Here is a 19,868-nt window from a genome sequence, read left to right on the forward strand (position 1 = left end):
TCCTGCTTTTATTTGCAGGCCACCGCGCAAATGGAAGAGCGTCTTGCAGAATTCATTTCCTCCAACACTCCAGACAGTGTGCTACCCTTAGCAGATGGAACCTTGAGCTTTATTCATCATCAGGTGATTGAGATGGCCCGAGACTGCCTGGATAAATCCCGCAACCGTCTCATTACATCACACTACTTCTATGAACTTCAAGAGAATTTAGAGAAACTTCTACAAGATGTGAGTGTCCTTGTGCTGGAACCCTGATACACCCTCGGTGAGGTAGTGGATTATTTATTCCGAGCTAGGAGAAGGGCATTAATGGTGTTTCCAGTTTTCTTAGAGGGCTTGTCACCTCCTTGCTCATATGCAGGACTTAAACCCAAGGGTGGTGCTGATGGACTTCGGTTCCTCCTCAGTCCCTTGCATCACTAAGAGAAACCTGTTTGGTATCCAAAGAACGCAGTTCTGTGGGCTTTTTATATGATCCCACTAAACTCTGCCTGAGGTTCCAACATTGGTAATATTCATAAATACTTGACTGCGTTTGTAACCCAAAGCCTAAAAGTGGCCCCAGTGACTGTGGTGGGTTCTCTTCTAGTGGAAATACTGGGGTAAGCAGAGCCTTCAGACTGTTTCCACTAACCCCAGGGAAAACCAGCCAGGTCTTGCACTGTGGGTTTATCCGTTTGCTGACATTTTGTATTTACATGGTGAGAAGTTCGCTGGTAGAGATTTAGGTGTTTAGAGACCTGATCTTCCCCAATATGAAAAGACTTCTTGGGGGGCTAGAGATAAAGTAACCCAGAGATGGTCAAGACCAGAGTATACCCTGAGTTGTTTTGTTTTGTTTTGTTTTGTTTTTTTAACCAGTGATTTTAAATATTTTATTTATTTATTTGACAGAGAGAGAGAGAGATCACAAGTAGGCGGGAGGGGGGGGAGCAGGCTCCCTGCTGAGCAGAGAGCCCGATGTGGGGCTCCATCCCAGGACTCCGAGATCATGACCTGAGCCGTAGCCAGCGGCTCAACCCACTGAGCCACCTAGGCACGGCGCCCCCCCCCCCCGGCTTTTTTTTTTTTTTTTTTTTTTTTAAGATTTTATTTGTGTATTTGAGAGCACGTGAGCGCACATGAATGGTGGGGGAGGAGCAGAGGGAGAGGGAGGGAAAAAGAATCCCAAGCATACTCTGTGCTGAGTATGAGCCTGACACAGGACTCAGTCCTAGGACCCCAAAATCATGATCTGTGCCAAATCCAAGAGTCTGACACTCAACCAACTGAGCCCCCCAGGTGCCCCATGCAGTGAGTTCTCACCCTATGCTTTCTGCTCCAGGGTTTGCTTTCCTCTTCGCCTCTATAGTCAGGCGTCCATTGCCGTCTCCCCTCAAATCACATTTACCTCGTATTACACCAGTGGGGTACAGTGGGGAGAACATGTGCCCCTTCATGTACTAGAGTATTTCCTAATTCAGACCCCTTTTACCTCCAGGCACTTGACCTTGCTCTGGTGTCCTAACAACTGAGCTGAGAACCCAGAGCTGTTGATCAAACAGGACTTCAGTGTGTTAGTCCAGAAATTAGGAGCGAGGAGTTGTTTGTTTTGTTTTTAATTAGGAAACAGTTGAATCTAAAGAAAACATGACTAAAGATGGCCATGATTATTGCTGTCAAATATGAAAGATTTCTCACATAATAGGTAGCAGATTGTTCCCTGTCCTCTAAAAGGCCTGTTAACCTAGTGGGCAAGAGTCACAGTGAGGAAAGTTTTGATTTAATAGATGAAAAAGTGCCTCCTTCTACAAAAATGCACTTTTTTTCCTGATTTCAAGAGTAATGCTTAAATTCAAATCTTGCAAAAGTATGATTTGAGCACACTAAATTCACATGCAAATCCCTGGCAGCTCTTTGTTTCTGTTCAAGAGTAACTTTCTGACAGTGGATAGGAATCCAGGACTGTGGCCTTAGGTAAAGGATCGAGCCCGAGCCCGAGTGACTTCCCCAGTGCTTGTATATCTAAGATTGATCTTCTGAAATGCTAAAGTCAGAGCCTTGCCCAAAGCCTTCAGGCATTTTCCAAGACTCGCGACCCCATACCCCACACCCCACCCTGCCCCGGGAGTAGGTTGTGCAGTAAGAGCACTGAATACGGAGCCAATGCATTCATCCATTCCCTGATGTGCTGGGTCCTGGGGATGCATAAAAATCTGGTTCCATGTTCCAGCTCAAGGAATTTGCTGTTGAGTGGCCCATCAACAAGTGGAAAGAACACCTATCATTTATTGGAGTGTACTGTGTGCTGACAACACCCTGAGCCCTCTACATGAATTCTCTCACTTTTATGTATTATAGTGATTTTGACTGAGGAGCATTGACTAGTCGAGGTCCATTCTGAGCACAGTTCTGCATGGAAGGTTTGCGAAAAGTTGAGTCTTGACGTGTAGGTAGGAGTTCACCAGACTTAGGAAAATGTTTTTTGTTGTTCTTTTTTCCTTTTTTGCTTTCTGTGAAATTTATCATTTCCACATTAAAAATTTTTTTGAGAAGTATTTTCTTTTTTAACTACATAATGCCCATAGTAGACCACCATCATAAGTCATTAACATGTGAATTTTGAATTTAAAAAGCTACAGAGCCCAAGTTATATACAAATATCTTAGGCAATAATATTTACAAATCTGTGTACAACAAAGCAAATGTAAATAGTAAATGTAACATGAAAGTAATCAAAGGATTCACAGGAACAACCACTTAGGGTCAGTCTGCCCACCAGGAGCTGGTAAGAGCCAGCCTCTGGAATCCAACCACTTGTGAGAGGCACAGAGGAACTAGGTACATTCCAGAAATCACAGATGAAGTAGTCTGGTAAGACTAGGTGAGGGATGCCTGCAGGGAAAAGTTGGTGGATAAATTTGAAGAGTCAGAATGGGAGAAGTTGGGAGGAGGGGCAAAGGCTGAAGTGTGTCTATGAGGAACTTAGGTCTTATCACAAAGGCAATGGGGAAATTACTGAATGGTTTTAACTTGGAAAATGGCAGGTTAGATTTACATTGGAAATAAAATCACTATCATTTATAGAGCACTCAGTGCATACTAGGCAATACATGATCTCATTTAATTTAATGTAATGTTCGCACCACCACCAAATCCACAGATGAGGAAACCAAAGCTTTTAAAAGAGGCTGGGTGAGCCCAGCGTAACTCTTTTCTGAACAGCTAGAACCCAAACCCAGGTTTGTCTTATTCCAGAGCCCGAGATCATCTCTTCAAACACTCTGTCAACAAACATTGACATCCTCTATGTAAGAGGCCCTGTGCTGGTCTTAGCACATAAGGGAAGAAAAGGAGCCCCGATCTCACGAGGCTCTACCATGTAGCTGGAGAGGCAGACAACTAGACATGCGGTACCATGTGATACGAGCAACAGAACATAGAAAGGGGAGCAGTTACTTCTGGTTCTTGTGTGTTTGGTGAGGGGTGGGGTACAGCCAGAGAACCGAGATGAAGATTCACACTTGATATTTGGGCTAAATCTTAAAAGAATAAAACTCATTTATTCTATTCACCAAGTGCCCAGCATCTCTCTTCATATCATAACCAATTTTTTTTTTAATGGTCCTCATTTGCTGTTATTCTTTCCTAACAACCTGTTCACTGCTTGGTCTTCTGCCTTCTACTCTCCCTTCCCACCATTCCTCTAAAACTGTTTCAGGCAAAATTCACCAAGGAACAAATCAACCAATTGCCGGATAGATCCTGTGGCCTATTCCCATCCTCATCTGTCTTCACAACTCCGCAGAGCTCTGCGCCATGAATACCTCTCCCGGCCCCTTTGCCCCACTGGGGGTCCTGACCCTGTTCTCTCCAGTCTTACAGTCTTGCTGCCCCTTTACGAGTTCCTACTCCACCCAGCTCTTAAATGCTGGTGTTCGTGTTGGAAGAGCACACGATTCTTGATCTCAGGGTTGTAAATTTGAGCCCCATCTTGGATGAGAGATTACCTTAAAAAAAAAACAAAACACTCTTTTTTTTAAAAAAGTATTAAATGCCGGTGCTCTGCATGGCACCACCCTGTGTATCGGTTCTCCTCCTCCTTTCTTCATGCTCTCCTTGACAGCTTCATTTCCTTCGGTGTCTCCCACTGTCGCCCCTACTCTGAGCCCACCCACCTGACTGCATCCCTCCCTCCCTGTTCTCTCTAGCTCCAGATCCGTGTTGCTAGCTGCTTCAGAAAGAGGACTCCACTTTGGCTTGGCAGGTTGGTTAGTATTCTTCCGTTGCAAGTAGTAGCGAGCCAGCTCAGAGTAGTTTAAGCAGGAAGGGAAACTAATCATCAAGATGAAAAAGCGTGGGTCTTCAAGAATTGAAGACAGGAATACAACTGGGTCCTTAGGGACCAAAACCAGAAACCAAAAGCTGGGGGAAGCTCAGGAAGTGGTCACTGTGCTCTCATGCCATTTTCCTCTGTGTCTTTGGTAGATGCAGCCATCCCTTTTCACCCAGCAGTAGATTATACAGTTCTGCCACGCTGATATTAACAGTTGTCTTTCCATCCTTTTTTTTTTTTTTTTAAGATTTTATTTGTTTATTTGACAGACAGAGATCACAATTAGAGAGGCAGGCAGAGAGAGGAGGAAGCAGGCTCCCTGCTGAGCAGAGAGCCCGATGCGGGACTCGATCCCCAGGACCCTGGGATCATGACCTGAGCCGAAGGCAGCGGCTTAACCCACTGAGCCACCCAGGTGCCCCTTTCCATCCATTTTTAAATTCACAGGAGAGTCATCCATGCTGGTCAGCTCCTGGAGGTGGGCTGGAAGGGGCAGCCACACAATCCAGGTGTAGCTGCTAGATGTCAGAGCGGTTTCCATAAAAAGAAAGGCTCCTGGGCTGGGTAGATACCCAAGGAAGTATCTAGTATAGGTTAGTTTAGGCAACTCAAACTCTGCACGTGCAAAACAGAGCTTTTCCACCCGGCCTTACCCGAACTACTTACCTTCTTATATTTATTTCATTTGTGGGTTTGCGAAATGCCCCTGAACTTGTAGCAGTATTTCCCTTCTCTTCTTGCTTCTTTTAGCCCCCAGGTCTACTCAGTCCTCCACCACAGAAATGGTCCCAGGCTGTGTCTTTCTCTCCATCCTTCCTGCTGGGCTTTCTGGCTTTCTCATGCACGTTACTGCAGTAGCCCCTTCATGGATTTTTTTCCCCCTTTTCGGCTTGCACTCTTCCCTGCACTGTTCACACCACAGCCGGAGGGATCTTTCTAAAATGATATTGGTTCGCCTCCCTCCTGCTTTGAAGTCTTTCTGTTTCTGACATTCTGCCTGGGTTGGGAAGTGAACAGTGAAAGCTCCCATGAGAGTTGCCCCTTGAGCTGGGGTCTGGATGGAGGAACAGGTAAAGGCACGTGTCTCTGTGACATTCCGTGGTGTCATGTAGTGTCCTAGAGCTCCCTGTCACGGTGCACTGGCTTTCTCTAATGTCTTCATTTTGCAGAAGTCTCTGAACTACCCCACCGTTTCTCCCCAGAGCCAGCTCTGCCCAGCGCTGGCCAGCATCAGCCCCGCCATGCTGTGCCAGTGGATTGCTTCACCAACCTTTGTCTTCCCTGCAGGCTCACGAGCGCTCAGAGAGTTCAGAAGTGGCTTTCGTGATGCAGCTGGTGAAGAAGCTGATGATTGTCATTGCCCGCCCAGCTCGACTCCTGGAATGCCTGGTGAGCGCACTCCTGGGAAGGTTGAGAGGGGGTGGGGCATGGAGCGGAAGTATCCTACTACCAGCAAAACTGCGGCAGTCCTTATTTAATATGATCTGCCAATGTGGGGGCCCAGACGAGTTCCTGTGAGGAAAATGGCTGCTCCTGAGGAGTATTAGTCTGTCCCCCTCACAGCCAGCAGGCCCCAGGTGGTCAGGTCTGGGCGGTCAGGAGCACGGAACAGTTCCCTTGGCATAGGTCGAGTCCTTCACTTCACCATACCCAGCACTTTACTGAGCACCTAATTTAGGATAGGCGCTGGGGACACAGACACAGAACAAAGCAGAGTCCCTGATCCTGAGGGCTTCCTCTGTCATGCAGTTAGTCTCTTAGTGCCTCCGATGGGACAGGACTGCTGTACTGTCCTCACGGTTCTCCAACCTCTAGCACACAGGGGGCGCCAGTAAATATCTGAAGGCAGGTGTATGTGTGTGTGTGCGTGTGTGTGTGTGTCTGTGTGTGTGCATGTGTGTGTGTGTTTGTGGCTGGCAGGAGGCTCCGGACCAGGTCAACAGGCTGAGCTATCTAGAAAACAAATAAAAGGTCTGGTTCTTATTGTCGGGAAGACAGCATATACTTAGGCTGTCCAGCCTGGAGCTGACCTGGAAGACGGCTTTGTCCCCATTCTTATGATCCCTGAATCATGAAGCTTCTGGGCATTTGGGGGCAAGGGTGTCCGATCACAAAGAAAAAGTCCTTTCATCATGCTTGGGGCATGTGCTGTCAACATCAAAGAGGCCTTCCCTTGTAGCCCTCACCACTGACTGCCTCTCTCCCCTGGTGCAGGAGTTTGACCCTGAAGAGTTCTACCACCTGTTAGAAGCAGCCGAGGGCCATGCCAAAGAGGGACAAGGGATTAAATGTGACATTCCCCGCTACATCGTTAGTCAACTGGGCCTCACACGGGATCCCCTAGAGGGTGAGCATGCTGCCTCGTGGCTGCAGACACACCCCACAGCCAACAAGTTCTAACGGCAGGGAAGCCACTTGAAGAAGAGGCTTAGATCGGACATGGACACAACACAGCACCAGGGGCCTCAGGGCTGTCGGAGGAACCCCATTTTCTCTGTGATGGTGCAGCTCCTCCTTCAGATTGGTTTACACATCTACCTGATATAACCCAACCCGGATTGTCATGAGCCCCGCTGGGTTGGATTTAGAACCTAAGGTCAAAAGAGGTCAACCGCAAAGGACCACAATTGCATTTTCAAAAATGGCCACCTCCTGTGCATGCTTACCTCCCCTTCTGCCACCTTACTGGCCCTTCTGTGACTTCAGTGGGGTCCCAACCCAGGCTTGAGCAGATCTCTCCATTCTCCAGGGTTCAACTATGTTCCCACAGGAACCCTGGGCTTCTAAGTCCCTGATCTCTTTTCATCCACCTTCCCTGCTTCCCAACCTCACCGGTGGAGTGGGATACAGACCGATAGCCCCACCTTTGGCTCTATTTTCCAGGAATTGTCCTAAATTTGAAGTAAACTTTTTTAAATTTGCCAGGCCTTGTGAATGGCACTGGGCTTCTAGAAATAGGAGTGGCACTATTATTTGGCAGACAGGTCCTAAAACTGTGACTGCTCTGGGGAGAGAGCCACAGGACCACATTTGCACCCAGCCTGATGCAGGAGATCCAGATGCCCACCTTGTACGTGCCACTGTGTGCTCTGAGGGGACTGTCGGGATGTTTGACATCGCTGTGCACACTTTTCTCTTGTGCCCTTGCTTTGTTTCTAGAAATGGCCCAGTTGAGCAGCTATGACAGTCCTGACACTCCAGAGACAGATGATTCAGTGGAGGTAAAGACCTTGAGTTCCTGCCCCAATCCCAGAGGCTGGGCCCTCTGAAGCAGAGGGTGCAAGTCCTCTTGGAGAGGACATCTGAGGGCAGGATGGGGAGTGGATGGTTGCACCTGCTGTCTCCGAAGTCACTCAGCTCCTGCATTAGGAAGCTTGAGTGGGGCTGTATGAGGACTAAGAGCTGAGTGGATGCCGGGCCTCCAGCTTCCCTGAGCACCTGGGCTCTAAGGAACATGCTTGCCTCCTGCCTTTGCTCTTGTCTTCCAGGGCCGTGGGGCATCTCTGACATCTAAAAAGACACCCTCTGAAGAGGACTTCGAAACTATTAAGCTCATCAGCAATGGCGCCTATGGGTAAAGGCAGGGGTGTGGTGTGGCCAAGACTGGAGCTGAGTCAGCCCTTGGGCTCTTCCTTCTGGAACTGTATGATACCCGGTCCTCTGGGTGGCAGTTGCCTCAGGATAGGCCCTCCCCAAAGCCTCATGGAGAAACAGGAGTTCAGTTTCCTCTAACATCTGGCGTTGTTCCTTTCCCAGACAAGGTCCCCGCTCCTCTTGGTATCAGTCCTCCTCTAGCTGAGCTCTGGGGAAGGGTTGAACTGTGTCCTCGGGACTTCGTGTCTTGGGAAATTGAAGAGTTCTGTGGGTAGGAGACCCAGATCCTTCTCATCAAGAAGGACACCCCTGCTCCTTTGGTCTGTGCATTTATAAAGTGGGATAGGAGGCAATTTGGATGCCCCACTCTGGGCGGTAGGGAGCACAGCCCAGGTGCTGAGGGCCCATGGGAGATGGGATGGGTTGTGTTTCCAGAGCTGTATTTCTGGTGCGGCATAAGTCCACCCGGCAGCGCTTTGCCATGAAGAAGGTCAACAAGCAGAACTTGATCCTTCGGAACCAGATCCAGCAGGCCTTCGTGGAGCGTGACATACTGACTTTTGCCGAGAACCCCTTTGTGGTCAGCATGTTCTGCTCCTTTGAGACCAAGCGCCACCTGTGCATGGTGATGGAGTATGTTGAAGGTACTGGGGGAGAGGTGGCCTGGCATGGAGGCCAAGGCACTGTATGAGGCCTGGCCCGGAGCTGCAACCAGCCGCTTTAGATAGGGGTGACGTTTCAGGGCCCAGCTTCCCAATCTCTTTGGCATTGGTTTCTGCCTTAGGGTCTCAGAGACAGTTCGGCCATATGGCTGGGCCACATGGTGGGCACAAGGCTCCCTGCCCCACCCAGGGAGAGGCTTCCGGTCTAGTAACTGCCGTGAGGCTGTCCATGTCAGGTGCAAAGAGAGGCTTTTGGGGACAGGATGCATCAACCCAACAGCTGTAGAAGCCTCTGCCCCAAAGCCTGGATGCTGTCTACGGCTGGCCCAGGCGGGAACAAAGGAGGGAGCAGAGCCACACAAGCCCAGGGTGGCATGCGGGAGGGAGGAATGCCACTGTCCTGATGGATGGCTGGTGAAGGGGACATCCCTTGAAGGGGACACACCACACAAAATACTCTGGGGATGGAGTCAAAGAGCATCACAGGGCCTCCTGGGGGAGAGACGACAGCTTTCCCAGTGACCTTCACTCTTCCCTTTGCACTGCTGGGTGCAGCTTCCAGACATACTTGGCCTAAGTCTTGAAGTTGAAGCTGAACAGAACTCTCCTTTTAATTCAGGGAGTAGTGCTGGGAGTTTACAATGTTGCCTTATTCAAAAACCAAAGGATAGCCAACAGGAAGGACATAAGTGGACAAAGGCTGGAGGCTCAGTCAGATGTGTTTGTAATATGCAGGACTCCCACCTGGAAATCACATCGCTTTCCCCCTGCCAGTCCCCTCACAGGCATGAAGGCCCAGCTTCCTACCCTCCCTGGCCTGAAGAGTGGCTGTGACAGCCGTTGGCAGACTCACTTCTGCCTGCGACTCCCCACATTCTGTTTGCCCCCCTGTCCCAGCACCGGAAGAGCGAGACTCCCAGTCTCTAGCCCCAGAGGAGTCCCCGAGGCCTCACTGACCGGAAGCCTGAGACCACCCTGAGTAGGGAACTGGGTCCTTCCTTCAGAGTGTCCTGGGCTTTTGCAGGAGGAGACTGTGCCACCCTGCTGAAGAACATCGGGGCCCTGCCTGTGGACATGGTGCGTCTGTACTTTGCGGAGACCGTGCTGGCCCTGGAGTACTTGCACAACTACGGCATCGTGCACCGTGACCTCAAGCCTGACAAGTACGCCCACTCTCTGGGGCCCTAGTCCGAGGTCTCCCTCTTAGGTCTCTAAATAAGTGAAGGCAGACACAGCGTATTTGAATCTGTCCCAGAATGGCTGCTTGAGAACAGTTCTCGTGCGGGTGTCTGTCCAGGCCTAGCTCTCTGGCCCCTGACAGCCCCAAATGCAAAGCCTGTTGCCTGCGAGTCTGGCCGGGGCTTCGTAAGTCCTCAGTGACATGTAAAAGTCCCTGAAGACCTCTGCTAAAGAAACCAAGCAAGAGAAAGTCGGCACCATCTAGGAGATGGCTGAAGGAGTGTTCTGACATTTACTGATGTGTCTGGGCCAAGCACTATAATCTGGGCTGTAAGGTAGTCCCTGACCTACAGAACTTTAGGGTGGGAAACAGCGGTCTGCCTACAGGCTCCTTCTCAGAAGGCATTAGTCAGGTGGGGAAAGGTGGGAGGAGCTTTCTAAAGCCAGGAAGCAGGATTTGCAAAAGGCACACAGGCATGAGAGGCTGCAAGCTGGGAACTACCTTAGCACACTGCACGGAGACAGGGATGCTTGACTGGTCAGAGTGGTAAGGGATGAGGCCGGAGAGAGAGGCAGGGAGTAGATCATCAGGGGTCTTTTTGTTAGGTTTGGGTTTTATTGTAAACGGTCCTAGCGAGTCTTCAAAGGGCCTGTTAGCCAGAGGTGTGATAGAATGACACGCTCAGATTTTGATTTAGGCTTAGCAAGATCACTCTGCCAACGGAAAGATGGTGAGGCTGCTGCAGGAGACCAGGCCAAGCCAACCGCGCCTGCAGGGTACAGAAGAGAGGGGAAACTGTTTAGGACGTAGAAAGGAAACCAAAATGTGGGGGAGGGCATGGGTGTGGGAGAGGAAAAGGGAGCAGGAATCTGGGATATTTTCCATATTTCCAGCTCAGAACTAGTGCATGAGGATAAGCCTCTGTCATGGAAAGTGGCTTTGACACTAGACAGACCAGAGTTCAAATGACCACTTGTTAACTCTACGAGCTTGGATCCGTTAATTAAACCTCCGAAGCTCTTTGTTCCTCCCCCTTTAAGATGTGGGTAATCATACCTACTTTGTTTTATTAGTTACTCTGTTGTAAGGCTTTTTAGAAGCCAGAATATAAATAATAAGGTACTTATCACAGAGCTCAGAGGTAACAGATCATTTTCTGCAAAGAGGATCCATTAGGAGGTGTGGCTCTTTTTTAGACAGGTCAAGTTCACAGTGCTTTAAGACCTCTGGGCAGTTAGTAGGCCTAGAGCTCTTAAAGGAAGTCAAGATGCTGATTTGGGAATAATATTTGGGAAGATGCTGATTTGGGAATAATAAATAAAGGAGTGGCAGGGTGAAGCCTTTGTTATGAAATGAAATGACTCAGGCAGAGTATGTGACTGGAGAAGAAAGAGACCATTTTCTGTGAAGTCCTATCTCTGGTTGCTCCCAGCTAGCTTTCCTTTAAAACCAGCTGTGGACATGGCACACGATTCTGTGCCCCTTTCCCCTCTCCCCGAGCCTGGGTGTGGTGAGACACCCAGGTGAGGGGAGGGGACTGGGTATGGCGAGAGCTGTGGGCTGAGGCTAATTGCTCTGTGGAAGCAAGTCTGTCCTTCAGCTAGCTGGTACCTGCCCCCAGCAGAGAATATGGTTTGAAGGCAGCAAACGGTAACGAGTTGGGTGAATGGGCAAAAGGCAGGTGAGTTGCTTGTGCAAAATGCAGAACTCACAAAGCCAGAGACACCTTTTCTTTCGCAACTGCCTGTCTCCCTCCTGAAGCTACCCTGCTTAAGTCCCACAGGAAGCCTATAAAAGCCTGAGTGGGAAAATTGGGCGTATACTAAAATCAGCACTCTTGGAAAACCAGGAAATAACCCCATACTTTTGTGTCTCTAACTTCCCAGCCTCCTGATTACATCCATGGGACACATCAAGCTTACTGACTTTGGCCTTTCTAAAATTGGCCTCATGAGTCTGACAACAAACTTGTACGAGGGCCACATTGAGAAGGATGCCCGGGAGTTCCTAGACAAGCAGGTAAGGAAGGATGGTTGAGACCTTGGGGGTTGAGGTCCAGACTTCAGAATATGGGGTGAGGGGCCACATACTCAACCCCGTGGCTACATGTTAAGACTGGGAACTCCTCTATCTTTTCCGATTTTTGGTTCCAGAGAGGCATTGAGATAAGGTAGCACATTTGGAAAATGGGGTGGGCCTCAAGAATCATAATGGATATAAAATCCAAAATCCTCTTCCTCGGGGTTTGGAGAAAATAGGTCACATAACCATTGTTACTCTAAGAGACTAACATGAGATGATTCCTGATCCTCCTAGCCTCAGTCAAGGGCAAGGCCCTTCTGGAGTCTGTTGTTCTTGGAGCACAGCTCGAAGTTTCCACTGGGCTGTGACCCAGCGTCCTGAGAGTAGCCTCTGGATGTTTCCTGATTTGACAGTTCAGATGGTAACTGTCCGCAAGTCCCTGCAGTAGTCATGTGACTGTAGGGACAGTCCTCTGAGAGACTGGAGGGTAGAGGCCAGTTTGGGAACTAGATGCCATAAAGAGGTGTTGAGGGCTCAGGGGGCGGTTTTCTAGGCTCAAATTACATGTTTAACTGGGAAGTACTCCACCGGCAGTTCCAGCTCTAATACTCTGGGTTCCTATTGACCTTGCTCTTTAACCGAAGGAAGCGGAGTCTTCATTCAGAGACTTCTCCAGGAGTGGGAACATCCCCACCCCTTCAGCCGTGATGCCAGTGAGCTGCCTCAGGACACTGAGCCAGCCTGGCTTCTCTGTGCCCAGGTCTGCGGGACCCCGGAGTACATTGCGCCTGAAGTGATCCTGCGTCAGGGCTATGGAAAGCCGGTGGACTGGTGGGCCATGGGCATAATCCTGTATGAGTTCCTGGTGGGTTGCGTCCCTTTCTTTGGAGATACTCCGGAGGAGCTCTTTGGGCAAGTGATCAGTGGTAGGTACCGTCACCCTGGTACACTAGGGAGACAGAGTCTGGACCCACAAATATGATTTATGCATTCACCTGTGAGGCTTATGTTGTAACTTCACGTGTGTGTGTGTGTGCGCGTGTGTGCATGTGCATACTATCACCCAGGGCTTGTTCTGTTTGTGTCACCCTGTGTGTTGGCATGAATGTGCCTGCGGTGTGTGTGTCTGTGACTACACTAGTGTCTGAAGTGTCGAGTCAGGCTGAGCTAGAGCTTCAGGACAGGGGAAGTCCTGGATCACAGGATGGGACATGGTGAGTGGATGTGACACACACACCGCCCCCCAGGAGGACAGGAACCTATAGAACTTAAGGAGCTGGGCCCCAGGCAAGGCTTTCAGGGGCTCTGGACTGGACCCTCTGTGGCTCCCTCCCCATCTCTTATCCTAGAACCCTCCTCTGTATCTCCCCACTCTGCCTGAAGCCTCTGAGACCCCGCGGTAAGCCCCTCCTTCCCTCTTTCCCCCGCTCTATAGATGAGATCGTGTGGCCTGAGGGGGATGATGCTCTGCCGCCCGATGCCCAGGACCTCACCTCCAAACTGCTCCATCAGAACCCTCTGGAGAGACTGGGCACAGGTAGGACAGGGCCACCTGACCTTTCTCACAGCTTGCAAGAGAGTGGTTGAGTCCACTCACCAAGGAAGCTTGGGCTGGCCCTGAGACTGCCCTGCTCCTGTAAGTGCGGGAAGAGAGGTGCTGGAGTGGAGGCCTTCAGGACCGGCCTCCTGAGGGCTGGGTTCTCACTGGACTCGCTGGTGGGGACCCCACACAGCTCAACCCGCGCCCTGGCCCACGCCCTTCCTGTCCACAGGCAGCGCCTCTGAGGTGAAGCAGCATTCCTTCTTTACCGGTCTGGACTGGACAGGACTTCTTCGGCAGAAGGCTGAATTTATTCCCCAGCTGGAGTCAGAGGATGATACCAGCTACTTTGACAGTAAGGCCATGGGGATGGGGAGGAGTGGGGATCCTGTCTGCCCAGAGACGCCTGTGCACCCTGAACTTGGCATCAGGAGCAACTTCTTCAGGCCCTCTGAGGTCTGATAAGGGTCAAAAGGAGGCACTACCAGGGGCCTCTGAAGGGAACCGTCCTGTGTGTCTGGTCCAGCCCGCTCAGAGCGCTACCACCATGTGGACTCAGAGGATGAGGAAGAAGTGAGTGAGGATGGCTGCCTGGAGATCCGCCAGTTCTCTTCATGCTCTCCAAGGTTCAGCAAGGTGCGACGCGGCAGGCCCAGGCTGGGCAGAGCAGGAGGGCTGGGAGAAGAGGGCCTGTCAGGGGCTGTGGCTGGGGCCCGTGGGGGGAGCAGGTGATGGGGCCGGCCCTAGGAAAAGGGGGAGAAAGGGCTGGGCCTGCGTATAGCAGAGACTGCAAGAAGTGCTCCAGGCCCCGACGGTGGGATAGCTGCTTCCTCCAGTATGCACCTGGCATGGAAGAGGAAAGGGCAGGACTCGTTCCAGTTCCTGGGCTTCAGATGCCAAGGACACTTTGGGGCGGTGTGGCTGTTGGGACAGCAGAGACTCTTCCCACAGGTGTACAGTAGTATGGAGCGTCTGTCACTGCTCGAGGAGCGCCGGGCACCACCCCCCACCAAGCGCAGCCTGAGCGAGGAAAAGGACGACCGCTCTGATGGCCTGGCAGGGCTGAAGGGCCGAGACCGGAGCTGGGTGATCGGCTCCCCTGAGATGTGAGCACCCAGGACTCCCCCTAGGGTGGGCCGCACAGCCACCCATCTGTTGTTTCTGATCATGGATGAGATTCAGATGCAGGGTGGAGTGCTGGGGGCAGTGAGGAGGCATCACAAGCATGGCTTCCAGGGGACTGTCCAAGGGAAGAAGTTCTGGGACTTATAACCCTTGTGAGCCCCTAAGGAAGCCTGGGCCAGAGGAGGGAGACCGCCTGCCTGTCTCACCTGGGCCACATATCTCACAGATTGCGGAAGCGGCTGTCGGTGTCTGAGTCGTCCCACACGGAGAGCGACTCAAGCCCTCCACTGACAGTGCGACGCCGCTGCTCAGGCCTCCTGGATGCCCCCCGCTTCCCTGAGGGCCCCGAGGAGGCCAGCAGCACCCCCAGGAGACAACAGCAGGAGGGGACATGGCTCCTGACACCCCCTTCTGGAGAAGGTGTATCGGGGCCTGCCCCTGAACGTCCAGTGGAGCGGCGGCTAAAGCTAGACGAGGAGCCCTTTGGCCAGAGCTGCGGTTCCAGCTCAGGTGTGGCCCAGCAGGCAGCCCGAGGGCCTGGCCTGGAGGCTGCTGCAGGCAGGCCGGGTGGGGAGGCTCGGCAGCATTGCAGGTCTCACTGCTCACTTGGGCCCACAGCTGTGGAGACTCCAGGAGGCCGTGGGACCCCACAGCTGACTGAGGGAGCCACAGCCAAGGCCATCAGTGACCTGGCAGTACGCAGGGCCCGCCACCGGCTGCTCTCGGGGGACTCTGTGGAAAAGCGCACCGCTCGTCCCATCAACAAAGTGATCAAGTCTGCCTCAGCCACAACCCTGTCCCTCCTCATTCCTGCAGGTAGGGCTCCCAGGGAATTAGGCTAAAACTCACAGGAAGGGCCTTGGAATCTGTGTGAGTCTGTGGCAGGAGTCTGTATGTGGCCGGTACGTCTGTACGTTGTGTATTGAGGAGCAGGTATCCGAGAGCTGTGTGCCATGGCTGCCCCGTTACAGGAGGTCTGTGTTGTGCACTGGTGTCAGGTAGCATGTGCATGTGCCACAGGGCAAGATGGCACTGTGTAACAAAGGCCAGCTCTGAGGCAGAGCACTCACGTTCAAGTCCTTGTTCTATCACCAAATAGCTCCTGACCTTGACAAAGTTGCTTAATCTCTCTGAGCCTCAAGTTCTCGTCAAAAAACTAGTGGTAGCTCACAGAATAATTGGGATGTTTGAATCACAATTGCCCTACGGCCCCTGATGGATACAAGTATGAGTGAAGTATGAGCAGTGCGAGCTGCTCCTGTGGAGGCTCTGGGCACATGAGGAGCTTTGCTGCCCCATGTCTGTGGGAGAGATGTCCCTGGGCTTAGGCTCTGCCTGTGACCACAGCTGCCTGGGATTAGCAGCCTAGATGGGGCTGGGCTGGGAGCATGGCCAGGCGCGTCCTCTCACCTGCTCAGTCCTGTCTTTTCCTTCTCCAGAACACACCTCTTCTCCACTGGCCAGCCCTATGTCCCCACATTCCCAGTCATCCAATCCATCATCCAGGGATTCTTCTCCAAGCAGGGACTTCTTGCCAGCTCTCAGCAGCTCAAGGCCCCCCATCATCATCCACCGAGCTGGCAAGAAGTATGGCTTCACCCTGCGGGCCATCCGTGTCTACATGGGTGAATCGGACATCTACACCGTGCACCACATGGTGTGGGTATGTATCGGCATCCAGACCTGTTGTTTCCCAGTTTCATCGTCCCCTCACCAGGGCCTATCCCTGTCTATCTCTGCTTCTGTCCCACACTATCCTCAGGGGTCCGAGGAGGGTGGGTAACAGCAGAACCAGGCCCCATACTTCATGCTCAGGCTCCAGGCTAAGGACTGTTATCTTCCTGGGGCAGCACGTGGAGGATGGAGGTCCAGCCAGTGAGGCGGGGCTTCGTCAGGGTGACCTCATCACTCATGTCAACGGGGAGCCTGTGCATGGGCTCGTGCATACAGAAGTGGTGGAGCTCATCCTGAAGGTTAGTGCTGGGTGTGCTGCTTCTGTGGTCCCTGAACGACTCCGGCCTGGTGAGTCTGTGATTGGCCATAGTGGGGTGGGAAAGTTGGGCACATGTGGCACTAAGAACAGAGGCACCCAGGGCAGTGGGTTTTCACTGGAAGGCTACGTCCTTACTGACCAAGGCCCAGGGATCCTTCTGAGCCATGGATAGGACTGAAGAACAAGACAGATGAACCTCTTCTCTACCTTTTCGACCCCAAAGTGCCCAGGCTCCAGTTGGAGCCATTTCCTAATCTGTGTAGAGGGAATAAAGGCCTGCGTTTCAGACGTGTTAATGCCGGGGCAAAAGCTAGAGCTGTGGTGTCGCCACGCCCGAGGGTATGGGTGGGAGCACGGACAAGTTCACTACCTGAGCTTGGGTTCATGCTCTGTTCCTCAGAGCGGAAACAAGGTATCTATTTCAACGACGCCCTTGGAGAACACATCCATTAAAGTGGGGCCAGCTCGGAAGGGCAGCTACAAGGCCAAGATGGCGCGAAGGAGTAAGCGGAGCCGGGGCAAAGATGGTCAAGAAAGGTGAGCCAGACTGAGCCACCTGGGTGGCCAGCATGTGCTGGGGGTCCTCGCCACTGGGCCCAGTACATGCTATGTCCTGGGCCCCAACTCAGCCCTTAACCCTTGTTTCTGCAGCAGAAAGAGGAGCTCCCTGTTCCGGAAGATCACCAAGCAGGCATCCCTGCTCCACACCAGCCGCAGCCTTTCCTCCCTTAACCGATCCTTATCGTCAGGGGAGAGCGGGCCAGGCTCTCCCACACACAGCCACAGCCTTTCCCCCCGATCGCCCACTCAGGGCTACCGGGTGACTCCGGATGCTGTGCATTCAGGTATGACGTAGTGTCTGCAGATCGCAGAGACAGCCCCCCCTGGGAGGTAGGAAAGAGCCTAGGCGCTCTGTGCTTCTCTGTGGCCCCATTCTGAAACCCATTCACTCTACCCCCAATAGACCCAGCAGTCGTGGGGAGGAGGGTTCGGGGGTGAAGAGTGACTTTATTTCTGTAGCTTGGGCTCTGGATCACTGGTGGGGTCACCTTGATCTTGGGGCCGTCCAGGGCTAATCCTGTCTTGCCCCTCAGTCACTTCTGTCGGCTAACATTGCTCTGCCTTTGTCTATGTGTCTTTCTGTGTGTGCAAAGTGGGAGGGAATTCGTCACAGAGCAGCTCCCCCAGCTCCAGCGTGCCCAGTTCTCCAGCCGGCTCTGGGCACACACGGCCCAGCTCCCTGCACGGCCTGGCACCCAAGCTCCAGCGCCAGTACCGCTCTCCGCGGCGCAAGTCAGCCGGCAGCATCCCACTGTCACCACTGGCCCACACCCCTTCCCCACCACCAGCAGCTTCACCCCAGCGCTCCCCATCACCCCTGTCTGGCCATGGAGCCCAGGCCTTCCCCGCCAAGCTTCACTTGTCGCCTCCTCTGGGCAGGCAGCTCTCACGGCCCAAGAGTGCAGAACCGCCCCGCTCACCGCTGCTAAAGAGAGTACAATCAGCTGAGAAACTGGCAGCAGCACTTGCTGCTTCCGAGAAGAAGCTAGCCACTTCTCGAAAGCATAGCCTTGACCTGCCCCACCCCGAGCTGAAGAAGGAACTGCCACCCAGGGAAGTCAGCCCTCTAGAGGTGGTCGGGACCCGGAGTGTACTGTCTGGGAAGGGCGTGCTGCAGCCTTCTCCTTCATGGGCCCTAGGCACCCTCCGACAGGACCGGGCTGAACGGCGAGAGTCACTGCAGAAGCAAGAAGCCATCCGTGAGGTTGACTCCTCAGAGGATGACGCCGAGGAGGGACCTGAGAACAGCCAAGGTGTACGGGAGCCGAACTCGGCACCAACCCCGGAAGTGGGCCGGGCCGCACCCCTCACAGGAGCAGGAGAGGGTGAGGAAGAGGATGCCTTCTTGTCTAGGGACCCCAAGAGTCAGGGCCGAGTGGTCTCAGGTCTCTTGACAGAGGTCACACTGAAGCCTCCCAGGATGGAAGGCTCTAGTGTCCCCCAGAGGGAGCTTGGGATCCCACAAGCCTTTGAGGAGGCTGCCAGCTCCTCATCAGCGGCCCCCAGCCTAGGTGAGGCTGAACCTACTGACCCCATCCCTCCTGAAGGCTGCTGGAAGGCCCAGCACTTCCACACCCAGGCACTAACAGCACTTTGTCCCAGCTCTTCAGGACCTGTCCCCACCAGTCGTTCTGCTGCCTCCTCCACCTCTGGAGAGCCAGGCCCGTGGTCTTGGAAATTTCTTATTGAGGGTCCAGACAGGGCATCCCCAAGCAGAAAGGCAACAATGGAAGGTGGGATGGCCAGCTCTCAGGATTTGGAAACCATAACTCCAGCCCACCCTGAGAACCTGTCTCCCAGGCAGGAGGGGAAGTCATGGCCACCTGGTGCCCCTGGGCTGGTCCATCCACCTTGTGAGTTTCCCCACCAAAGCCGGCTGTGGGAGCCCAAGTGTGCAGAGAGAGAGAAAGAGGAGCCAGACCTGGGCATCACCAAAGTGCCTGATGCCTCAGGTGACAGGAGGCAGGACATTCCATGCAGAAGCTGCCCCCTCATCCAGGAGCCTGGGCCCAGTCTACTCCGGAGGGGCCGAGACCCAGGGGGCCCTCAAAAGCATCAGGACCTGGCACTGGTACCTGATGAGCTTTTAAAGCAAACATAGCAGTTGTTTGCTGTTTCTTGCACTCAGACCTGTGTAATATATGCTCTTGGAAACCATCTTTGTCTTTTGCTTTCTTTCAGTCAACACAAATGTAACTCAAGGTCTATGCTGCTGCTGGGAATATAGTGGTAAATAACACACTTTCCACTGTCAGGGGAGGGTTGCCTAGTCCAACCTCCCAGAGACTTCCCAGAGACTAGGACATCTGAGCTCAAGCCTGAAGAACAGATGACAGGTAGCAGTTTACTGGGTTAGAAGAGTGGGATTAGTTCGAGTGTCCAGGCAAAGAGCATAGCACTTACCGTATACCTGGTATATTCAAGGAACAGAAACCAAAGTGGAAATGGGTCTAGTTTGTTAGGCAGGGAGACGCCATATTTAAAGATACTTCCAGGAGTATAGACTTTCTGTAGGTGATGGGGAACCACAGAAGGCCACATAGCATAGTTTCTCTGCTTTATAGAGGAGGGATACTTGGGTTTTCAGATAGTAACATAGCTTGGGCAGAGCTAAGATTAGAACCTAGGTCTCTCTTGATTCCAGAAACCACCTTTATCCTCTTGGAGTGTTTCACAGCCAGAAAATGAGGAGGAAAAAAGATGGAAGGGGGTGAAGAGTTAAACTTGGGATATATTTGAGGTACTTGTTGGACATCCAGAAGGTAACTGGATGCGTGGGTCTGGAACTCAATAGGAAAATCTAGACTGAAGATAGAAATTTGAGAGCCATCAATATAATGATAGCTGTACATTGAGGAACATTAGCATTTAAATCA

At 52.4% G+C, this 19,868-nt stretch overlaps 1 protein-coding gene across 9 annotated transcripts in view; it reads left to right on the top strand.

The window, feature by feature from the left end:
• Positions 1–19,149, top strand: part of MAST2 (microtubule associated serine/threonine kinase 2) — a 212,254-nt gene extending 193,105 nt beyond the window's left edge. For 6 of the 9 annotated variants that reach the window (XM_059374594.1, XM_059374597.1, XM_059374595.1 and 3 more), the window contains 20 exons: positions 19–228; positions 5,603–5,704; positions 6,530–6,662; positions 7,475–7,536; positions 7,804–7,889; positions 8,345–8,553; positions 9,596–9,734; positions 11,638–11,770; positions 12,534–12,699; positions 13,209–13,310; positions 13,546–13,668; positions 13,840–13,949; positions 14,265–14,419; positions 14,665–14,948; positions 15,057–15,254; positions 15,878–16,101; positions 16,289–16,411; positions 16,832–16,968; positions 17,083–17,276; positions 17,586–19,149. In XM_059374594.1, coding sequence (XP_059230577.1) covers positions 19–228; positions 5,603–5,704; positions 6,530–6,662; positions 7,475–7,536; positions 7,804–7,889; positions 8,345–8,553; positions 9,596–9,734; positions 11,638–11,770; positions 12,534–12,699; positions 13,209–13,310; positions 13,546–13,668; positions 13,840–13,949; positions 14,265–14,419; positions 14,665–14,948; positions 15,057–15,254; positions 15,878–16,101; positions 16,289–16,411; positions 16,832–16,968; positions 17,083–17,276; positions 17,586–19,093 — 4,398 coding nt within the window. In that variant the 3' untranslated portion in view covers positions 19,094–19,149. The remainder of the gene's footprint in view (positions 1–18; positions 229–5,602; positions 5,705–6,529; positions 6,663–7,474; positions 7,537–7,803; positions 7,890–8,344; positions 8,554–9,595; positions 9,735–11,637; positions 11,771–12,533; positions 12,700–13,208; positions 13,311–13,545; positions 13,669–13,839; positions 13,950–14,264; positions 14,420–14,664; positions 14,949–15,056; positions 15,255–15,877; positions 16,102–16,288; positions 16,412–16,831; positions 16,969–17,082; positions 17,277–17,585) is intronic. The other 3 variants (XM_059374596.1, XM_059374598.1, XM_059374601.1) reach the window with 2 other exon arrangements.
• The last annotated feature ends 719 nt before the right edge of the window (positions 19,150–19,868 follow it).

The sequence above is a fragment of the Mustela nigripes genome, chromosome 14 (assembly GCF_022355385.1).
Source record: "Mustela nigripes isolate SB6536 chromosome 14, MUSNIG.SB6536, whole genome shotgun sequence".
In the NCBI taxonomy this organism is placed as follows: domain Eukaryota; kingdom Metazoa; phylum Chordata; class Mammalia; order Carnivora; family Mustelidae; genus Mustela; species Mustela nigripes.